The 16090-nt window shown below is 38.1% G+C and overlaps 1 protein-coding gene across 8 annotated transcripts in view; it reads left to right on the plus strand.

The window, feature by feature from the left end:
• Nucleotides 1-1052: 1052 nt before the first annotated feature.
• diaph2 (diaphanous-related formin 2) overlaps nt 1053-16090 on the plus strand; it is a 353656-nt gene continuing 338618 nt past the window's right edge. For 3 of the 8 annotated variants that reach the window (XM_014333843.2, XM_014333845.2, XM_014333847.2), the window contains exons 1-3: nt 1053-1255; nt 1900-2259; nt 15287-15319. In XM_014333843.2, coding sequence (XP_014189329.1) covers nt 2176-2259; nt 15287-15319 — 117 coding nt within the window. In that variant the 5' untranslated portion in view covers nt 1053-1255; nt 1900-2175. Of the gene's footprint in view, nt 1256-1467; nt 2260-15286; nt 15320-16090 lie in introns of those variants that run through there. The other 5 variants (XM_014333853.2, XM_014333852.2, XM_042220601.1 and 2 more) reach the window with 3 other exon arrangements.

Raw genomic sequence — 16090 nt, forward strand, 5'->3', positions numbered from 1 at the left:
ATATATAGCAACAATTCATCCTGCCCCTGTCTTCTGAAGAAAAAGGCAAAATTGTATGTTGTGATTGTTTATCACTTGGCTGACAAGCTCTTTCAGTGTCTTCAGTTAAGTTCAGTTAAGTCTGTTTGAAATGTTAGCCATACTGTTGCCCATCATTCAATCTGGTGTCCCAAGCTTGGGTGTCCCCAAGCTCAGAGATGCAAAGGTACTTTTTAATATAGTATCACATATAATAAAATGGCAACTTTAAGCCATAATATAATTATATAACAGTAGGTATTGGAATGACATACCTGTTCTAATGCTGCAAAACATATATTCTGGGTAAACCCAGGGCATTCATTTAATAAATACTTATATTAAAAAAAAGTCTGCGCTAAATTATTTTATGTTTCTAATTTATAATATTTTGCTATGATTGACCTTTAAATGATGTATTATTACAGTAGGCATAAAAGTTTCACAGTTCCCTTTGAGAATTTCTAGTATCTGCTGCTGACAACTTATTTCCCCTTATATGGAGCCGTTGTTTTATTTAAGAGTCCATATCTTCTTCTTCTTTTTTTCTTTTTTAAATATAGTAGACACTCCACTGAAAAATGTAATAATTGTTACAGTCAGTTTTTAGAGAATTGCTGTAGCGGTCCCTGTGTAAAAGAGATTTAATAGCCTGCATTGGGAAAATGTGAATATAAATTTTATATGAACATAAAATTCAGAATTGGGATCTGGCCCACCAATTAAAGATATTACACCTGATTAATTACTTATTTTAGTGCCTGGGGTCTTCTCCTCAAACGCACATCTGCATCTACCTTTTGTCTTTATGCAGTCGCAAACAGCCAGGCCTATATGATGCACTCCATTGTATAGTTGGGTAACAATGGCACCAGCTGTTTCTGCAGACACAAAAAGTTGCGTGTGTGTGTGCTAATATTAATAAACACACACGCGCACACGTATACACACTGGGTGTGTTTTCCAGACGCAGATTCCCGCCCTGCTTCCTATCCGCGCGCAGCCGCTCACACGGTGCCTCCGTTACAGATCTATTCTTACAACTGCCTGAACCCCATCCACGTTGTGTGAAATCGGTGCGACCTCTCCGTCACAACCGACGCCACGCCGACCTCGTGACTGCCAAGACATCTGCCCAATAGTAGCTTGAATTCTACGTCATTCAGTCTTTCAAAGTCCAGTCAAAAACGGGTGGGCGGGATTTCCGTGGGCCTGGTATTCACGTTTGGTTGTAAAGGTAAGCCCTGGATGGGATTTTTATTTTTTTTTAGTTTTCTTTTTCTTTTATTTAATCTTCACGTTTGGATTTGATATGGTTTCATACGTGCTGGTGTGCTACTGTGTCCGCTAAAATAAACAGTGCTTGCCGGGCAGTGGTCGCCCATTGCTCGCTTGTGTACAGCAGTGTAAAGTATTCTAAGCAAGAGAACAACGGTGATTTCCCTATAGTACAGCAATTGTGTATATATTCTGATTAATGACAGTTAAATAGTGGCTTTGACGAGGCACGTTAAAAACTGTCAGGGCAGCCTGAAACGTTTTTGTCTCTCTATTACTCCTCTATTGCTAAGTTACACGGTTGTAACTTTGCTTTCTGAAACAATTTAGCCGCCTGTTCCCATAAACAGGGGGTCAATTAAATGCTACTTTAGAAGAAAAATATAAAAATAATTGATGGCTATTTATAGCTAACTCAGATGGATCTGTTTACATCTGTTTTACCGTTCACGGTTAGATGTCTTTACTGAATGCATTCTGCATACTAAACACTGCTGCTTATGGAAACACGCGTGGAGACAAAGCATTTGTTGAAACTTAAAACCCGGGTGAATATGTTGGACTAATCAGTTGTTGTTTACACACTCTTGTGTTACTTTCTAGCTTTTCCCCCGCGTGTGAGCTGACATACTGCTACGCCGAGGAGAACGTGTATCCACCCTACCACACCTCTTCTTCAAGCAAACTCCTCGACTCTTTTGGATGCTATTTGAAACTTGAAATTGTTCTTCAGCCTTTTAAACGGAATGAATTTTGAAAACACATAACTTGGAGAGCTTCTAGTAAAAAGTGTGTTGAAATAGCCCACCGGTGGAGTTTGTCAGCGTTTGAGGACGTCGCATTAGGCGTTTCTGGAAGGGAAATTAACTTAAAGCTGCAATGGATCAAGCCAGCGGTGGGGAGGATCCAAATAAGCCCTCTAAAAAGAAATCCAGCGAGGATGAGGGTAAAAACAAAAAGCTGGTAGGTATTCTAATAGCTCACTCGTGTGTAACGTGCGTGGAACTAGGGTGTAAGTCAACTGACACATCCTGTAATCCCAGAAGCAGCCCATTATGTCACACTCAACTTTATTAAGACCCAGAAAGTTGCACTGCTTTGCAGCTGCAGAAAGTTTCATGTTAGGTCTGTGTCAAAAAAGAAAAAAGATTTATTGTAAATGCTAAGGACAGTCTTCCTTTTACTTTTAAAGCTCATCATGAAACCAAGGAGCAGGACAAAGCATATTCTCGATGCAGAACTTCCCTGTTTAGTGCAGGACGAGACACAAACAGTAATTCATGTGTTGTTGTTATGGTTTAATGTAGGGGCTAATAGCAGCTAGAGTTGAGCAAAGAGGTACTGTTTCGCTGAGTGCTTCAATTTTCGAGGCACTCAGTGCATCATGTGATTATTCCTGTCAATACATCTCCTGATAGGTTTTTGAAGAGCATCCTTGTTGTGACAGTTGGGGGTCTTATATTAATATGCACACAAAGCACAAGTTAATTTACTGTATGACTCAGTGTACAGCATGATGTACATGAGGTTTGTGGGGGCGATTTATGAACAGCATGAGTGTGTGCAATTGATAAAACTTGTCCTTAGGCAGCCCTTGGGCAGTGTCTATGAGATAACAACTGAAAACCCATTTAACATTAATTTATCGTCATTACATTGGATGGACTTTGTGCAGTAGTTTAACCAGAGGAAGGATTGTGCTTATTTAGAAAAGTAGCAAACCCGAATCTACATCATTAAAGCCGTGGTGTCATTAGGCCGGTCCTGCACGCCATATCTTGCCCTGAAATGACATTGCAAGATTTGGTGGAAGTTTTGTTTTGGCTTAAGTGGAAATGCTTAAACAATCACTTTTGGTTTTTTTAGTCATGCTGTTCTTAAAAGTTCCTGGGAGAAACTAATACACTCTTCTGAGGAATTGTGTAAACAGCATCTCTCCAAAATCTGTAATTCCCTTATTTGGTAAACTGTAGCTACAATCTTTTATTTACCGTCCACAGTGCCATGTTAAATGATAAATCTAAACTGTAATGCTGAGGGTGTGAAGTGCACGTCAGTGCCTGCATGCCGTCAGTGCCTGCATGCCGTCAGTGCCTGCAGAAAGCAGTGGCTTAAAGTTATTTTCCATGACCAGAAACAAAAAAGCTTGGCTGCCGTTTGATTTTCACGTCTGTTTTTCCACATTTGTGGAAAAAGGGAAAGTTCGGCTGCCGTTGAACTTTGTGCAACTTTCTCATGTCACCTCCCAAATCTTCATTGTGAGCTCTGTTAGTGTTGCTTTATGTTGTGACTTATTGGCTGGGTAGGTCACAAGTTTAGTTACAGCCACAGTTCCTAAATAGGGAACTGAAAACGGCACAGTTTAGATTGACTAGTGTTTCTGTCTTCACTCAAGCATACTGGAATGATTGAAGGAGAACATTCTGAATGAAATGTTTTTGTTAATGCCTCTGATATTTCTTTAGGTGGTGCTCATTGTTGTTGAGCATTATTGCATGTTTAGCATTTTTTAGTAATTGTCCTAAAACTGAAAAACACAAAGGAAATTGCTGGTTGTTTACACCAAAGTTAAGGTAAAGGAAAGAGTGGCCAAAATAACTGCCTGACAGGAAATCCCAAAGTGGGGCGAATTGACATGCACTCCCAGAGCTACTAATGGGTGTTCCTTTAAGAAATCGTTACGACAGCCTTAAACTCTTGACTATCCTGCCTCCCAAGTTTAAGATGTTTGCGAGAGTGCCAGAATGACATCATCAGTCAGTAAATCACTCAAGAAGTCTATGTAAGACCAGTGTTTGGTTTTGTTTTACTAAAAAATGGTCTCATGGTCAGGCGCGTTCTCTGTTGCACAACTCTCTGAGCACAACAGGCAGAAGCAGAAGGCAGCTTCAAATGCGGCTGTTGCAAAAATACTAACATTAGCTTTAAGTTTGAAAGAGGAAGCTGATTATTCTTCCTTGAGTTCAGTTTTGATTTGTCCTCTTGTGTTTATCCCAACTTTTTAGCTGTCCACAGTCATGTAAATAAGCTAAATTAAACAAATGCAGCTGTTTAAAGGGCTAATGCAACAAAAGTGCAAGCGCTATGCAACTAAATCTCTAAATTTTACTACACATATGCAGGGTTGTGTTGTGACATTTTTGGCATGCAGTGCAGGCTGTGTGGATGTGGAACAGACTTGAGGGAGGGGTAATACCGGCTGTAAACAGCATCAAAGTACTGGTTTCATAATCACACCTAGCGCTGCTAAAGAGCACTGTCCCATGTGCTTTGGTGATAAGAAAATGCAGAAACTGCTGTGGTTTGGTCAATGCAAAGTCAAATCAGTCTTTAGAGGAAAAACACTGAAAGCTGTGTGTTTGTTTAACAAGTCACTGGGCAGCATTACATCACGGCAACACCATTTGGGCTATGGGCCCAGGGTGTAGATACTCAGCATAGCCAAGGACATTACAACAGCACTGCAGTCTTTTGGGTCATAACTCAAATTTTCAATAGTTCCTAGCTTCTCTTTGTTATAATGTCCTTGTCTTGAAGTTTTGCAAAAGTATGACATCCAGGAGAACAGCCAGATGGAATGAGCTCTTTAGTAAAAGGAACTCAGAGGAGCTGGTTTGACCGAGAGGGAGAGAACTGTTACTCCTTTTGAATTCCAGATTAAAAGATGATCTCATAGTGTAGCAACACAGAGGCAGGAAGCATCACATTGCATAAATATAATAATAACACTGAGACGTTAAATATTAGGATTAGGAATGTGGGAACCAATAACTGGGAACCAGTTCTCAGTTATATATATGTATATTGTAGTAGACCTAAGCACATGCATGCCTTTCTTTATTCTACACTGTGTGAAAACTACTGTATTGAATATCAATATTTTTCACTATACTTTATCAAAGTTAGACCAACATTGTGGCAAGACTATGCTGAAGTACTCAGTATATTTATCAAATGCTTTAGCTCTGGTGGCTCTGTGGTGTAGTGGTTTACACGTTCACGTTTCGAGGAGACACAAATCCCTTGGAGGTTGCACTGAGAAGTGCTTTCAGTGTGGTTGGGGTGACCACTTGTGAATAAAGTCTGATTTAGAGTTATGTGGGAAGTCTTTATAGAGCCTACAATGAATCTGCATAAGTGACTTTCCAATTTGTCAATACACAGTATAAGATCCAATCTTCTTTATTGCCTGCAGGCTTGACATGTAATGTAATGATGTATACAGTTTGTACTTGTTTCTTTCTATAAGAAAATTGTTTAAAGTATTCAGAATCTCAAACATCGTTTGTTCCTGTTTGCACCGCAGAGCAAACTGGTCAATAGTTTGCTTTGTAGTACTGTGATAAGCATCTTCTCCTTAACCTAATTAATTTATAATACACATCGATTGCAAATTGGTGAAATGGTTGGTTGGGAGTAAAGTGGTTTAAGCTTTAAAGAACATGCATGTCTGTACGGCAATTTGTTTAGATATGAAATGCGAAGGATACAAGGATAGTAGGGGTGCAACGATACACAAAAATCACGGTTCGGTTCGATACTTTGGTGTCACGGTTCGATATTTTCTTGATACAAAAAAACGTTCATGCCTTTTTAATTTGTCATTTATTAAAATTATAAATATATATTTTAACTCAAAAGTACAGTTTTTAAATTTAATGTTGCTGAAACAACAAAATAAAAAAAATAAATCTATCTGATGGAGAAATCCCTCATCTTTGGAAAAGAGAGTTTATTACAGAGAAATGTCTCTTTCCAAAATAAAAGCTATACTATACGCTTCTTCTGGGCTATATTCTCAGCAGCATATTAAACATATCAGGTCCCCATAAGGAGAATCCTGTGCTAACGGCTGTCTAAATGACTCGGGTAACGTTTGTAGCATGCTGCTTGTTGTTTTTGTCTGCTTCCACTTGTCTTTGCACTAGGATGCTGTCGGCGTAAATGTTGTGTTCCCACTAGTGATATCAGCGTTCATCTGCGGTGCGCTCAGTGGATCTGCGCTCGACAGTGCAGCCTAGGCGGAGTAGTCGAACGCAGATCCACTGAGCGCTCAACACAGACAGCATCGTCAGAAGAAAAGTTGATAAAATAAATTTAAAATTTTGTATTGTTCGATACATATGCGTACCGAACCGAAAGCACTGTATCGAACGGTTCAATACCGATACGAGTATCGTTGCACCCCTAAAGGAAAAAAATAAAATAAAAAAAGGATCCTATTTGTTTTATGTTGGCTTCGAGCCTATTAAATTAATTCTGAGTTATTATTCCATGTTATCAGATGCACTTTTGCTCTGCTTCCTTTTTTCTTTTGACAGTTGGTTGCTGTTGCAGCATGAGCCTGCCAGATTGTTTCATTATTTGTGGTTCATAAGCTGAACTAAAATCAGAAACACTCATTAACTATGTTTTGGGAAATATTACATGTTATTAGTCCCTATTAAGTGTTGTTAAAATAAGTTTTAAAAATATGGCAGACATACTGTTAGTGCATGGTAAACGTTGGTTTTTGAAGATAAAGGGCATTTGTGGAAAACAGTTTCCGTAACGCTCTAAAAGTGTGCAGATATAAGTAATTTTAGTGGCTTCAGATTATACTGCAAAACTCTATGTCAGATTTAGTGAGACCAATTCCTATTTCAGATGCATCCATTACATTTTTTTGCACCACCAGGATTTATAATACATCGTGGTTGCACATTGAAGCAAAGCATGCAGATTATGTGTCATGTGTCAACAATGTGGAAAGGCGTATTTAAAGAAAAAACAAGTGTTCAAAACGTATGTCTGTGAAGTGTTCAAAACGATAATGTCACATTCATGCTGAAAGGCATTCATATTCAAGGTAAAAAAACAAAATTCTACTATTGTGAGAAATGAGATAATAATGATCACATAAGTAAGGACTGGCCTGGTTATTGTGAATAAGGTGACAAATGAAAGTGTGGAGTATTTGCAGGAAATATGGAAGAGAGAGGCCGGATGTCATGACACAGCCACAAGGCACTGGGCAGTGAAAGAGGTTTATTAAAAAAGCAGCAACAAAAAACCCCACAAAAAACCAAAAACTTGATACCACTATTGTAAATGTGTAGCAGGGATCTGTAGGGTCACACTGAAGCTGGTTCTGTGCTAGAGTTAACCAGTTTGCTGTTAGCTGCCATATCCTACTCCTGATAGCAAGGATAGCAGTGTGACACATACTGTATCATAGATTTGGTCTCAGAAGCATTGCTGTCATGAAAATAGGCTGGCAGTTTTAGTCAGGTGTACTAGTAATTAATTGTATTTTTTTATATCTGTGATTTTTATGTTGTGACATATCAAACTGTCTGGTGTATAATAATATATATTGAATAGCTATGTGGACAGCTAAGTAGGAAATTGATTATTATTGCATTGAAGCTAGGTAACTTTACTGGCCCCAGCAACCGTCAGCATCATCATCTAGCCCAGCGGTCCCCAACCCCCGGGCCTCGGACCGGTACCGGTACGTGAGTCGTTTGGTACCGGGCCACGAGAGTTGAGGCTCAGGTGTGAAATGTCTGGTTTTCAGGGTTTTTATCGGTTTTCAGCGTTATTTTGTTATCGTTTTATCGTTTACTCGGTTTTCCTGGTCTTTTCACGTGTGTTATGAATAAATCTTCTTTTTTTCGGTACCGGTACTAGTTTTATTTTGTTGTATTTATCCGCGACACCTTAAAGGCCGGTCTGTGAAAATATTGTCGGGCATAAACCGGTCCATGGTGCAAAAAAGGTTGAGGACCGCTGATCTAGTGGTTTCTTATGTGCTTCATTTAGTTAAATGGAGTTTATTTTATTCTATTTTAATCATGTAGGAGACGGGAAACAAGCACATACTTTAGTAATGGGTAAAGCTCATACTTCTAACACTGCTGATAGTATCACATCATGAAGCATACTTTGAATTACTTTTTTGTTTTGTTTTTTTGTGTCATTTGATGCATCTGACATTTTGATACGTGAGCTTTAGGGAAGCCTCGGAAATCATTTTAGGTCATGTTGGCATGTGGTTAACACAAGCTGTCAGCTTGTCACACACTTGAGCCATTTACAGTGCTGTGGTAAAATATATTAAAATATTTCTTTATATTTTGCAAGGAAAATGAGAAATGGGTGCAGCAACTTATTGAAAAGATTACAAAAATGCATCTAAATACGAAGCGTAAGGCAAAACCAGAGTTTGTACAATTCTGATGATCTTGAAAGTCAATATATACACTATAACAAAGCTTATTCATGCAAACAGCCTAACTCTCTTGCAATTTCTTTAAGGAGTCTAAGATTTTTTTTGTTCTATGTCAAGATGTTTCCACGCTGCTTAAATAATCCAGAGATTATCAGCTCTGAGGATGTCAATCCATGACTGATAGTTTTTCGGTTTGCTTACACAGATTTGGTAGTGTGTTTGACATCATCGTCATGCTGAGAAATGTAGGCATTTCCAATCAGATGCTTTCCATGTGGTATTGGACAGAGGAACAAAATCTGATGGTACTTTCCTGCATTCATAATTGCATCAGTCTTAAGAAGAACACTGGCTGAAATCCAGCCTCAAGTCATGACTGAGCCTCCACCGTGTTTTACAGAAAGCTATAGACACTCACTGTTGTAGCTCCTTCCTGCTTTTCTCTGTACATACTGATGACAGTTTGAACCACAGAGTTTAAATTTCATCACTTCATAAGAGCTGTTGCCACAGTTGATTGCTTATGTAATCTATCTTATCTCAGCTTTTCTCCCAACTTTCATTTTTTAAAGAATTGCTCCTTGACAGTCAGCCATCCACTGAGACTATTTCTTTTGAGCCTATGGCAAAAAGTAGATCTTGGCTGGATATTTATCCATTTCTTAAGAAAAATGTCCAGCTCCTGTTCTTTAGGTCAGCCATTTTTTCCTCCAATTGTCCAGTTTCTTCAAGCATTTTAAGGATTCAGCCAAAGAAATGCAAACAAATTATACATTTTAGCAATAGGCTGACTGTTAAATGGCCTAAAGAAACAAATAAACATTGGAAGGAAATTGATCAGATATAATGGCTGAGAATCAGTGCAAAAAGTAGCCAAAGCAAAGTTTAGACCTTCAAGAAAGCTTGGAGAACTATTGCTCTACTTAAAGAAATTAGAAGACTGTCTAGCTGCTTGGAAACAAAGAAATGAGGGGTGGCTCAAGACTTTTGCACAATACTGTAGGTATGCCCTGTATTTTATTTGGCCAGTCTTGACAAGATTTTTGTCATACTAACTTTCTTTTTTATATTTTTTACATACTCTGTTATTATATTAACATGACTGGCATTGTGTTGGGGGGGGCGGGTGTGAGCAACAGCAGGAAACAGACCACATGTGAGTCTTTTAATGACATTCAGGAAGTTTGAGAGAGGAAGTGGTGACGAATGCTTTAGTCACACAGTGGAAGAAACACATTCACTCCTTTAAAGCCCCCTCTGTCATGAGCCTTATTCACGTGTATCAGTGGATGAGATCTGAGACATGAAAATAGGAAGTTTGTTTTTTGGCTGCCTCAGTAAAACTTGTATGACATGCATATATGTCATGTCCATGTATGCATGAATCATACTTGGGATTTGCTTATTCGACAGTTAGGATGATTCATGAGTAGATTGCATGTTCTGACAGAGCTTCCACTGAGCTTGATGTAGGCCTAATGAAAGAAGTGTCTTTACATTTTGCATGTTGTTGGACCAACATCCAGTTAATAATGTAGAAAACACAATGTGGAGAGGCTGAAGCCAGATGAAAAAGTGTATTTTAATTTAATTTAATTTGTTTTAAATGAACCTCGTGTGATAAAGGATGGTCAGTGAAGGGAGGTCAGTGCTAGTCAAGTGAGACAGGCTTAACATGGGTGTGTCATGGATGAGTCAACATTTAAAATACAGTGGTAGAATTGAATGTTACCGATATAGTCACTCCTGTGACATTTATAAAAGCATATTATTGGGCGCACCGGGACTATTATTTTAAACATTTTGCTGCCTGGCTCTGGTGTTACGTACAGTTTCATTACACACCGTTTAGTCAACAGCCTGCAGATAAAAACAAGGTCATGGTTCACATGTTTTTGCACTTGTCAGCAATTAGGGAAAACAACTGCTATAGCAGGTGTGAACATGGCGTGTTTTAAGCCGAATTTCAGAGGAAAGCTTCTGCTGCAAAATTCCTCTCGCGGTTGGAAAAAAATGTTTGCCAGATCAGGTTCATTTCAGTAGACTTTAAAATACAAATGACACTTTATGTGATGTTATGAACAGTGTAAAAATATCTCCTTCTTTTCTTACAAACCTCAGCTCTTATAATGACCACATATCTTGCCACCTTCAAGGATACAGTAAGAATTTGCTTTCAAAAGAGATGGAGATAACCCGAGGGCAGTACTGTGCTAGTCCCCAGTCACATGGTCAGACCATCCATTGTGGAGCCATTCAAATCTTAGCTGTGCTAGCTTTTGTGTGCTTCCTCTTTTCAGTATCTGTTTTGGGAATCTAAGCAGTACCAGCACTTCCACGAGACTAATAAGGCTACCACAAACTCACACACTTTTAAAGACACTCACAGAAACGTGCTGCATTCCATTTTTAAATTAACTGCATTTTTTTTCAAACCTAAATAAAATAAAGCAAAGTAACCTACGTCAATATTAAACACTGAGGGAGAAGTGTTTATGTCAGGTCTTTTTTAGGAGAGCAGCCTTATTTTATGAGCTCGATTGAATCGTTACTTCACTTTATTGAGATGACAAATGTGTCATTCTGCTCTATGCCTTTAATATGTTTTTCTGTTATCTGCTGTCTTTGGTTGTGTGTGTTTTTGTCTTCCCGTGTGTGTATGCTTGTGGCAGTGCCTACAGTAATGACACTATGTGCCCTACATGCTTCAGAAGCACGTAGGGCACATAGGAGTCAGAATCTTTCAGATTTGACAAGTGTTTTAATATCGGTATTTCTGTTGTTACGATGTACCACTTCATATGTGCTCTCTCAGTCTGACTGAAAATAAAACACTGATTCACTTCTCACACTGAGCCACTTGTAAATTTGCTCACAAGTCTGGATAGACATGCTTTGTGGCAGTGAAATCTTTTTTATTTGTCTTGTCAAGCTATTTTTTATTAATCTTTTTGTTAGTTATGATATTGTTAGTCTGTAAAAATCAGACTATTTTCCCTTAGTGACATCTTCAAATTGCTAGTTTTTATCAAAGTAGCAATTCTCCGAATTCCTTCAATACATCTCTCAATAAGCTCCTTGGCTGTGTAAAACTGACTGATGTTAATAGACCTGCTGTAGATATTAATCTCCAAAGATGTTCAGAGATTTCAAAAATCTCTCCGGGAAGTGTCGGAACCGCTAAGATAGAAAACATGTAGTTTAAATAATAATCACACTCAAGGCTATAGAGCAGATGTTTATTGTCATTTAACGATTCAGAAAGAATTATTGGAATATTGTGAGTGGAAAAGCACGATGAGGGAACTTGTATTTCTATGTGACAGCTACATTCAGTGTGATAGTAAATGTGTTCTAATTGAAATATAAGTCACATTGATTGCCAGCTTTAAATTGTGTCTCAGTGTCTTTTTTGCCTCTTTTCTCCACCTCCATGCTTTGCTTGAAAACATTATCCTCCCTGTGCAAACATACGGAAAACCTTGATATATACCGTCAAGCAGAATACGTGCGCACTGAGAAATCTTTAGCTTAGGCAGTGTCTTGCATTATCTCTGTATTTGCAAAAGCAGTCATTGAGAAGCCATTGTAACAGGATTTATTTAGATGATTTGTTTTGACTTGGTCTAATTCAGTTACACGGACCGTATTCTGTGTGTCTGATGCCACTCCTTTCAAACTGATCAGTACATTGGTAGTGCAGCAGATCTTATCAGATTACACAAAGACAAATTATGTAATTTTGTTGTTTGATATGACAACGACGAGCAAGCGTTACCCTCCGATGTAGTGTGACAGTTTTGCGGTGCTTTGTTTTTCTTCGGAGGAAAGCAGCTTTTTAGCATAATCCACACAGTATCTCTAGATGAATGGTTTTCGAGTGGGAGCTCTAGTGTACTTTTTTGAAATGTTGAGGAGCAGCAGACCAAATTTGAACGGCCTTTATACTGACATTTAGAACAGGTCAATATTCTCCTTGTGTTTTTAACTGTGGTTTGACAATGACCACAGACATGTAACTGTGGCTATCTGTGCATAATCTGCAGTGTTCAGACAGGTGTACTATGTGGACGTACAGGTTTCTGAATGCTTTACTGAATTGAGGTCATCACTGCTAAACTGCTGTGTTTTGATAATGATGCGTTCACAATAATTTGTTTCTTACTTGGACACAAAATTAAGATAAGCATGTATTTTAAGTAAGTTTCAATGCAAGCTGATAACTCATGTAAATTTAATTTTATTTACATAATGTGAAACCACAACAGTTGCCTCAATGTGCTTTATATTGTTAAAAAAACCCCTCTATATTAATAAAGAGATCAAATATTTTCTTTTTGACCAAAAAAATATTTTTCTGTTGACAATAACTTTGTTAATTTTAATTTTCTGAATAAGCAACAGAAGTTAAACAAATGAGCACCTAATAAAACACAGGTTTTTGGGGTTTTTTTGCTGTGCTACTGATGCTTACTTGCCAGCATTCAAGGCTAATTATACAATTTTCTTAAAGTCTCTTTCATCAGCTTTGATTTTATTTCCCCAAAATTTAAATTTTTCTTGCTGAAAATCAGGAATCGTTGCTAAAATCTGCTAGAATGTAGATGAACAGAGCGTCTGATTAAACAGGGACACGAGGTAGTTTAATGAATTTACCAAGAACTGTCAGAAGCACTTTGTGTTACAGGCCTTACTGCCAACAATGGCTATCTCACAGTAATTCTTTTTTATTATTAGAACTAATTAAAATAAAAGCTAATTTCCTTCTAAACCCATTTTACAGTGGCATCGTGGCTACTGATTTTATAGTGATAGTTCCAGTGAGTGAGTTAAAATGACATCACGCAGATGGTCTTGTTTAATTGGTTGAGTATAACAAGCGTTTCTATTTAAAAGATATGCAATTATAGTCACTTTGAAACAAAACTAGTCTTTTGTCCAGCCTGGAAAAGAAATGTATTTCTTCTTCCACCTGGTGATATTTTATATCTTTACACGAATTAATGTAATACTAACATTAATTGCAGTTTGTAATATTAATTTTAACATTTATGGTAGGAAATATGCATACTTGTATGGTTTTGTGTCCCCAAATTGGTTCTCAAGTTGTGGGATATTGCTTTGTGTTTTCATTTTTAAGGATCTGCATGGACTCATAATCATATTTGATTAAGGAGGGACCCAGAGCTAATTTGATTAGGTTATTTAGAGAAATATGTGTTTGGTAATAAACATTTATTATGATGAAAAAGTTTACTTTAATAAGCGGGAGAAGCCCAGAGGACATGCAAGCTTAATTGTTAGATGTTAAATTGCAATGTTGCGATGTTGCCAAGATAATGGGCAAGGAAAGGCCCTCAAGTCAAGGCAATTAACCAAACAGTGGTTTGATTGTTGTTAAATTGATTAGAAAATGTTTAAGTACTCCATTTGAAAATTAGCTATTGTTTCACACAGTTTTAGGCTGCTAGAGAATGCTGGGCTTAATGATACATACGTACTGAGTTACAAATGAGAAAAGTTGTTGCTCGGGTTAAATTATTAGCGTTACACATGTTGGGAAGTGTCATGCTGCCTTTTTAAAAGCAATAAAGGCTTTCACAATACCGAAACAAATACCTGGACATCCCCAGCAGAACCCTCTATATGTAACGCCGCCTGTGTTATTTTAACTTGAAAAAACAGCTTAGGTAACACTGCACATCGAGACTTTGTTCTTTCTAGTCAATAGCTTTATCTCCCAACTGTTGATCAGTTGTAGCCGACAAAACTAGTGATAGATATGGCAGTTTGAGTGTCTGCTCGGTGTTGCCCAGAGCGACAGCCGATGAAGACACACAGAGGGAGGTGCAGGTTAGCGCCAATCTGTTTGCTCGCCCCAGCATCAGTAGTTTCCTGATTAGAATAGTGGAGAAATCCGCGGCTGGAGGCAGGCTTTATGGCCATCGCTACCCCACATCTCCCCACTCATTAGTACTTTACAGCCGAGCGCCACAGCATATGGCAGCGTTGCTACTGATTCCCATTTGAGGTGTGTTTCAAATGGCTGTCCCTTGCCGAGCCACAAGCCTTTGGCAGTAGCCATTCTTAGTGTGTCTGAGATGAAGATAAATATCTGGATTAGGAGAAGCGGTTGAATTTTTTTGGGCCACTGTCACTACAAAGGATGCTCTTCAGAACACCAATTACAGGAATAAAAGAAGCTTTTGGTGTTTAATTGTGTCATGCTGTAACTACATTCCCTGGGAAAATGTATTATTTTGGGAATACACAAAACTTTAACCTAGCAGTGCTAACTTGCATGTTGTTGGGTTTTTCTGGGTTTTTTTTAACCTGATGTGGATGTGTTTGATTATGGGTGCTTTCTGATGGACCTCATTTTGTGTGCTTGTATTTGTCGTGTTCATTCTTGAACACAAACGTTTTTACTTTTACCCTATTGTCTGGGATCATCAAGTGTTACCATATCCTGCATATGCACATGTACAGTATTTGCTCAAGACAGGAATGAGCTATTGCCCTCTGTGGTACCAAGACAATTTGCACATGTGTTTTATGTATTCTCTAATGTATGCAAGCATTATTAAAAATTTAATTTGGTATCTCAGAGGGAAATGCAACACCATTTTCTACTCTGTGATACCAAAGAGAGAGAAGAAAACGCTGCGGTATCCAGGGGACACTGTACATGTGAAAACACTTGAGATGGGACGTGCACTTGCCAGTGTTGTCGTTTTCTGTTGGATTGTTTTTCACACTGTGCCCTCCCTCCAACAGAACATACACATAAAAACATTGGCTGATGATATGGTAAGGTGCTTGGTTTAATTTTGGTGTGATTAGTTTTGTTTTACATCCTCTCACGTTTTCTTATAGCTGCATGGGACTTTTAACTGAAGTATATGGATGGATCAAATGTGCCAGAAGCAAATTGTTTAAATTGCCATTTTAACTGTATATGAGTTACATCATGTGGCAAAATGATACCGTGGGTTTTTACACATTAGCAAATAATGATAAGTCTGTCCGCAGTAGCGCTCTCTAAAGCTGTGCCGTGAAAGACATTTTTTATTGTAGTGCACTCTGCACCAACAAGGTCTGTTTGCCTAAATTTTTCATTATGAACATAACTTAGCCCTCAGCATCTCTGCTTTTGTAAGCAGGTCATAGATCATTTAGTGTGCAATTATTAGTAGCACTTCTGATTAGATGGTTTTACCTGGGGCCTTTTTAATATCCTTAGTTAACAAATAGCCCGACGCATGTAGTATTACATGAGTTTTGGGATGTACAGCCAACATATTATTATTACGTACTACTGCTGCAATAATCACCTTTCAGTATGTTTGATCCATCCGGTAATACTTCAGTATACTGACATTTGCGACATCGTGTATGTCATCATTATATGTCTGTCTGTTAATTTCATTTATATCTGTTCATTCATCCAGCATGTTCTCTCCCTTTGATAATACTAACAGTGACTGGTTGCATGCAGTTCATATACTTTTCTGCTTTTACACTTAATGTTACTGCATTCATAAGAGTAGGATTAACCAATTAATATAAAAAGGAATGTCT

This window comes from Haplochromis burtoni, unplaced genomic scaffold (genome assembly GCF_018398535.1).
Source record: "Haplochromis burtoni strain Fernald_Lab_line unplaced genomic scaffold, NCSU_Asbu1 Contig_4, whole genome shotgun sequence".
NCBI classification, from domain to species: domain Eukaryota; kingdom Metazoa; phylum Chordata; class Actinopteri; order Cichliformes; family Cichlidae; genus Haplochromis; species Haplochromis burtoni.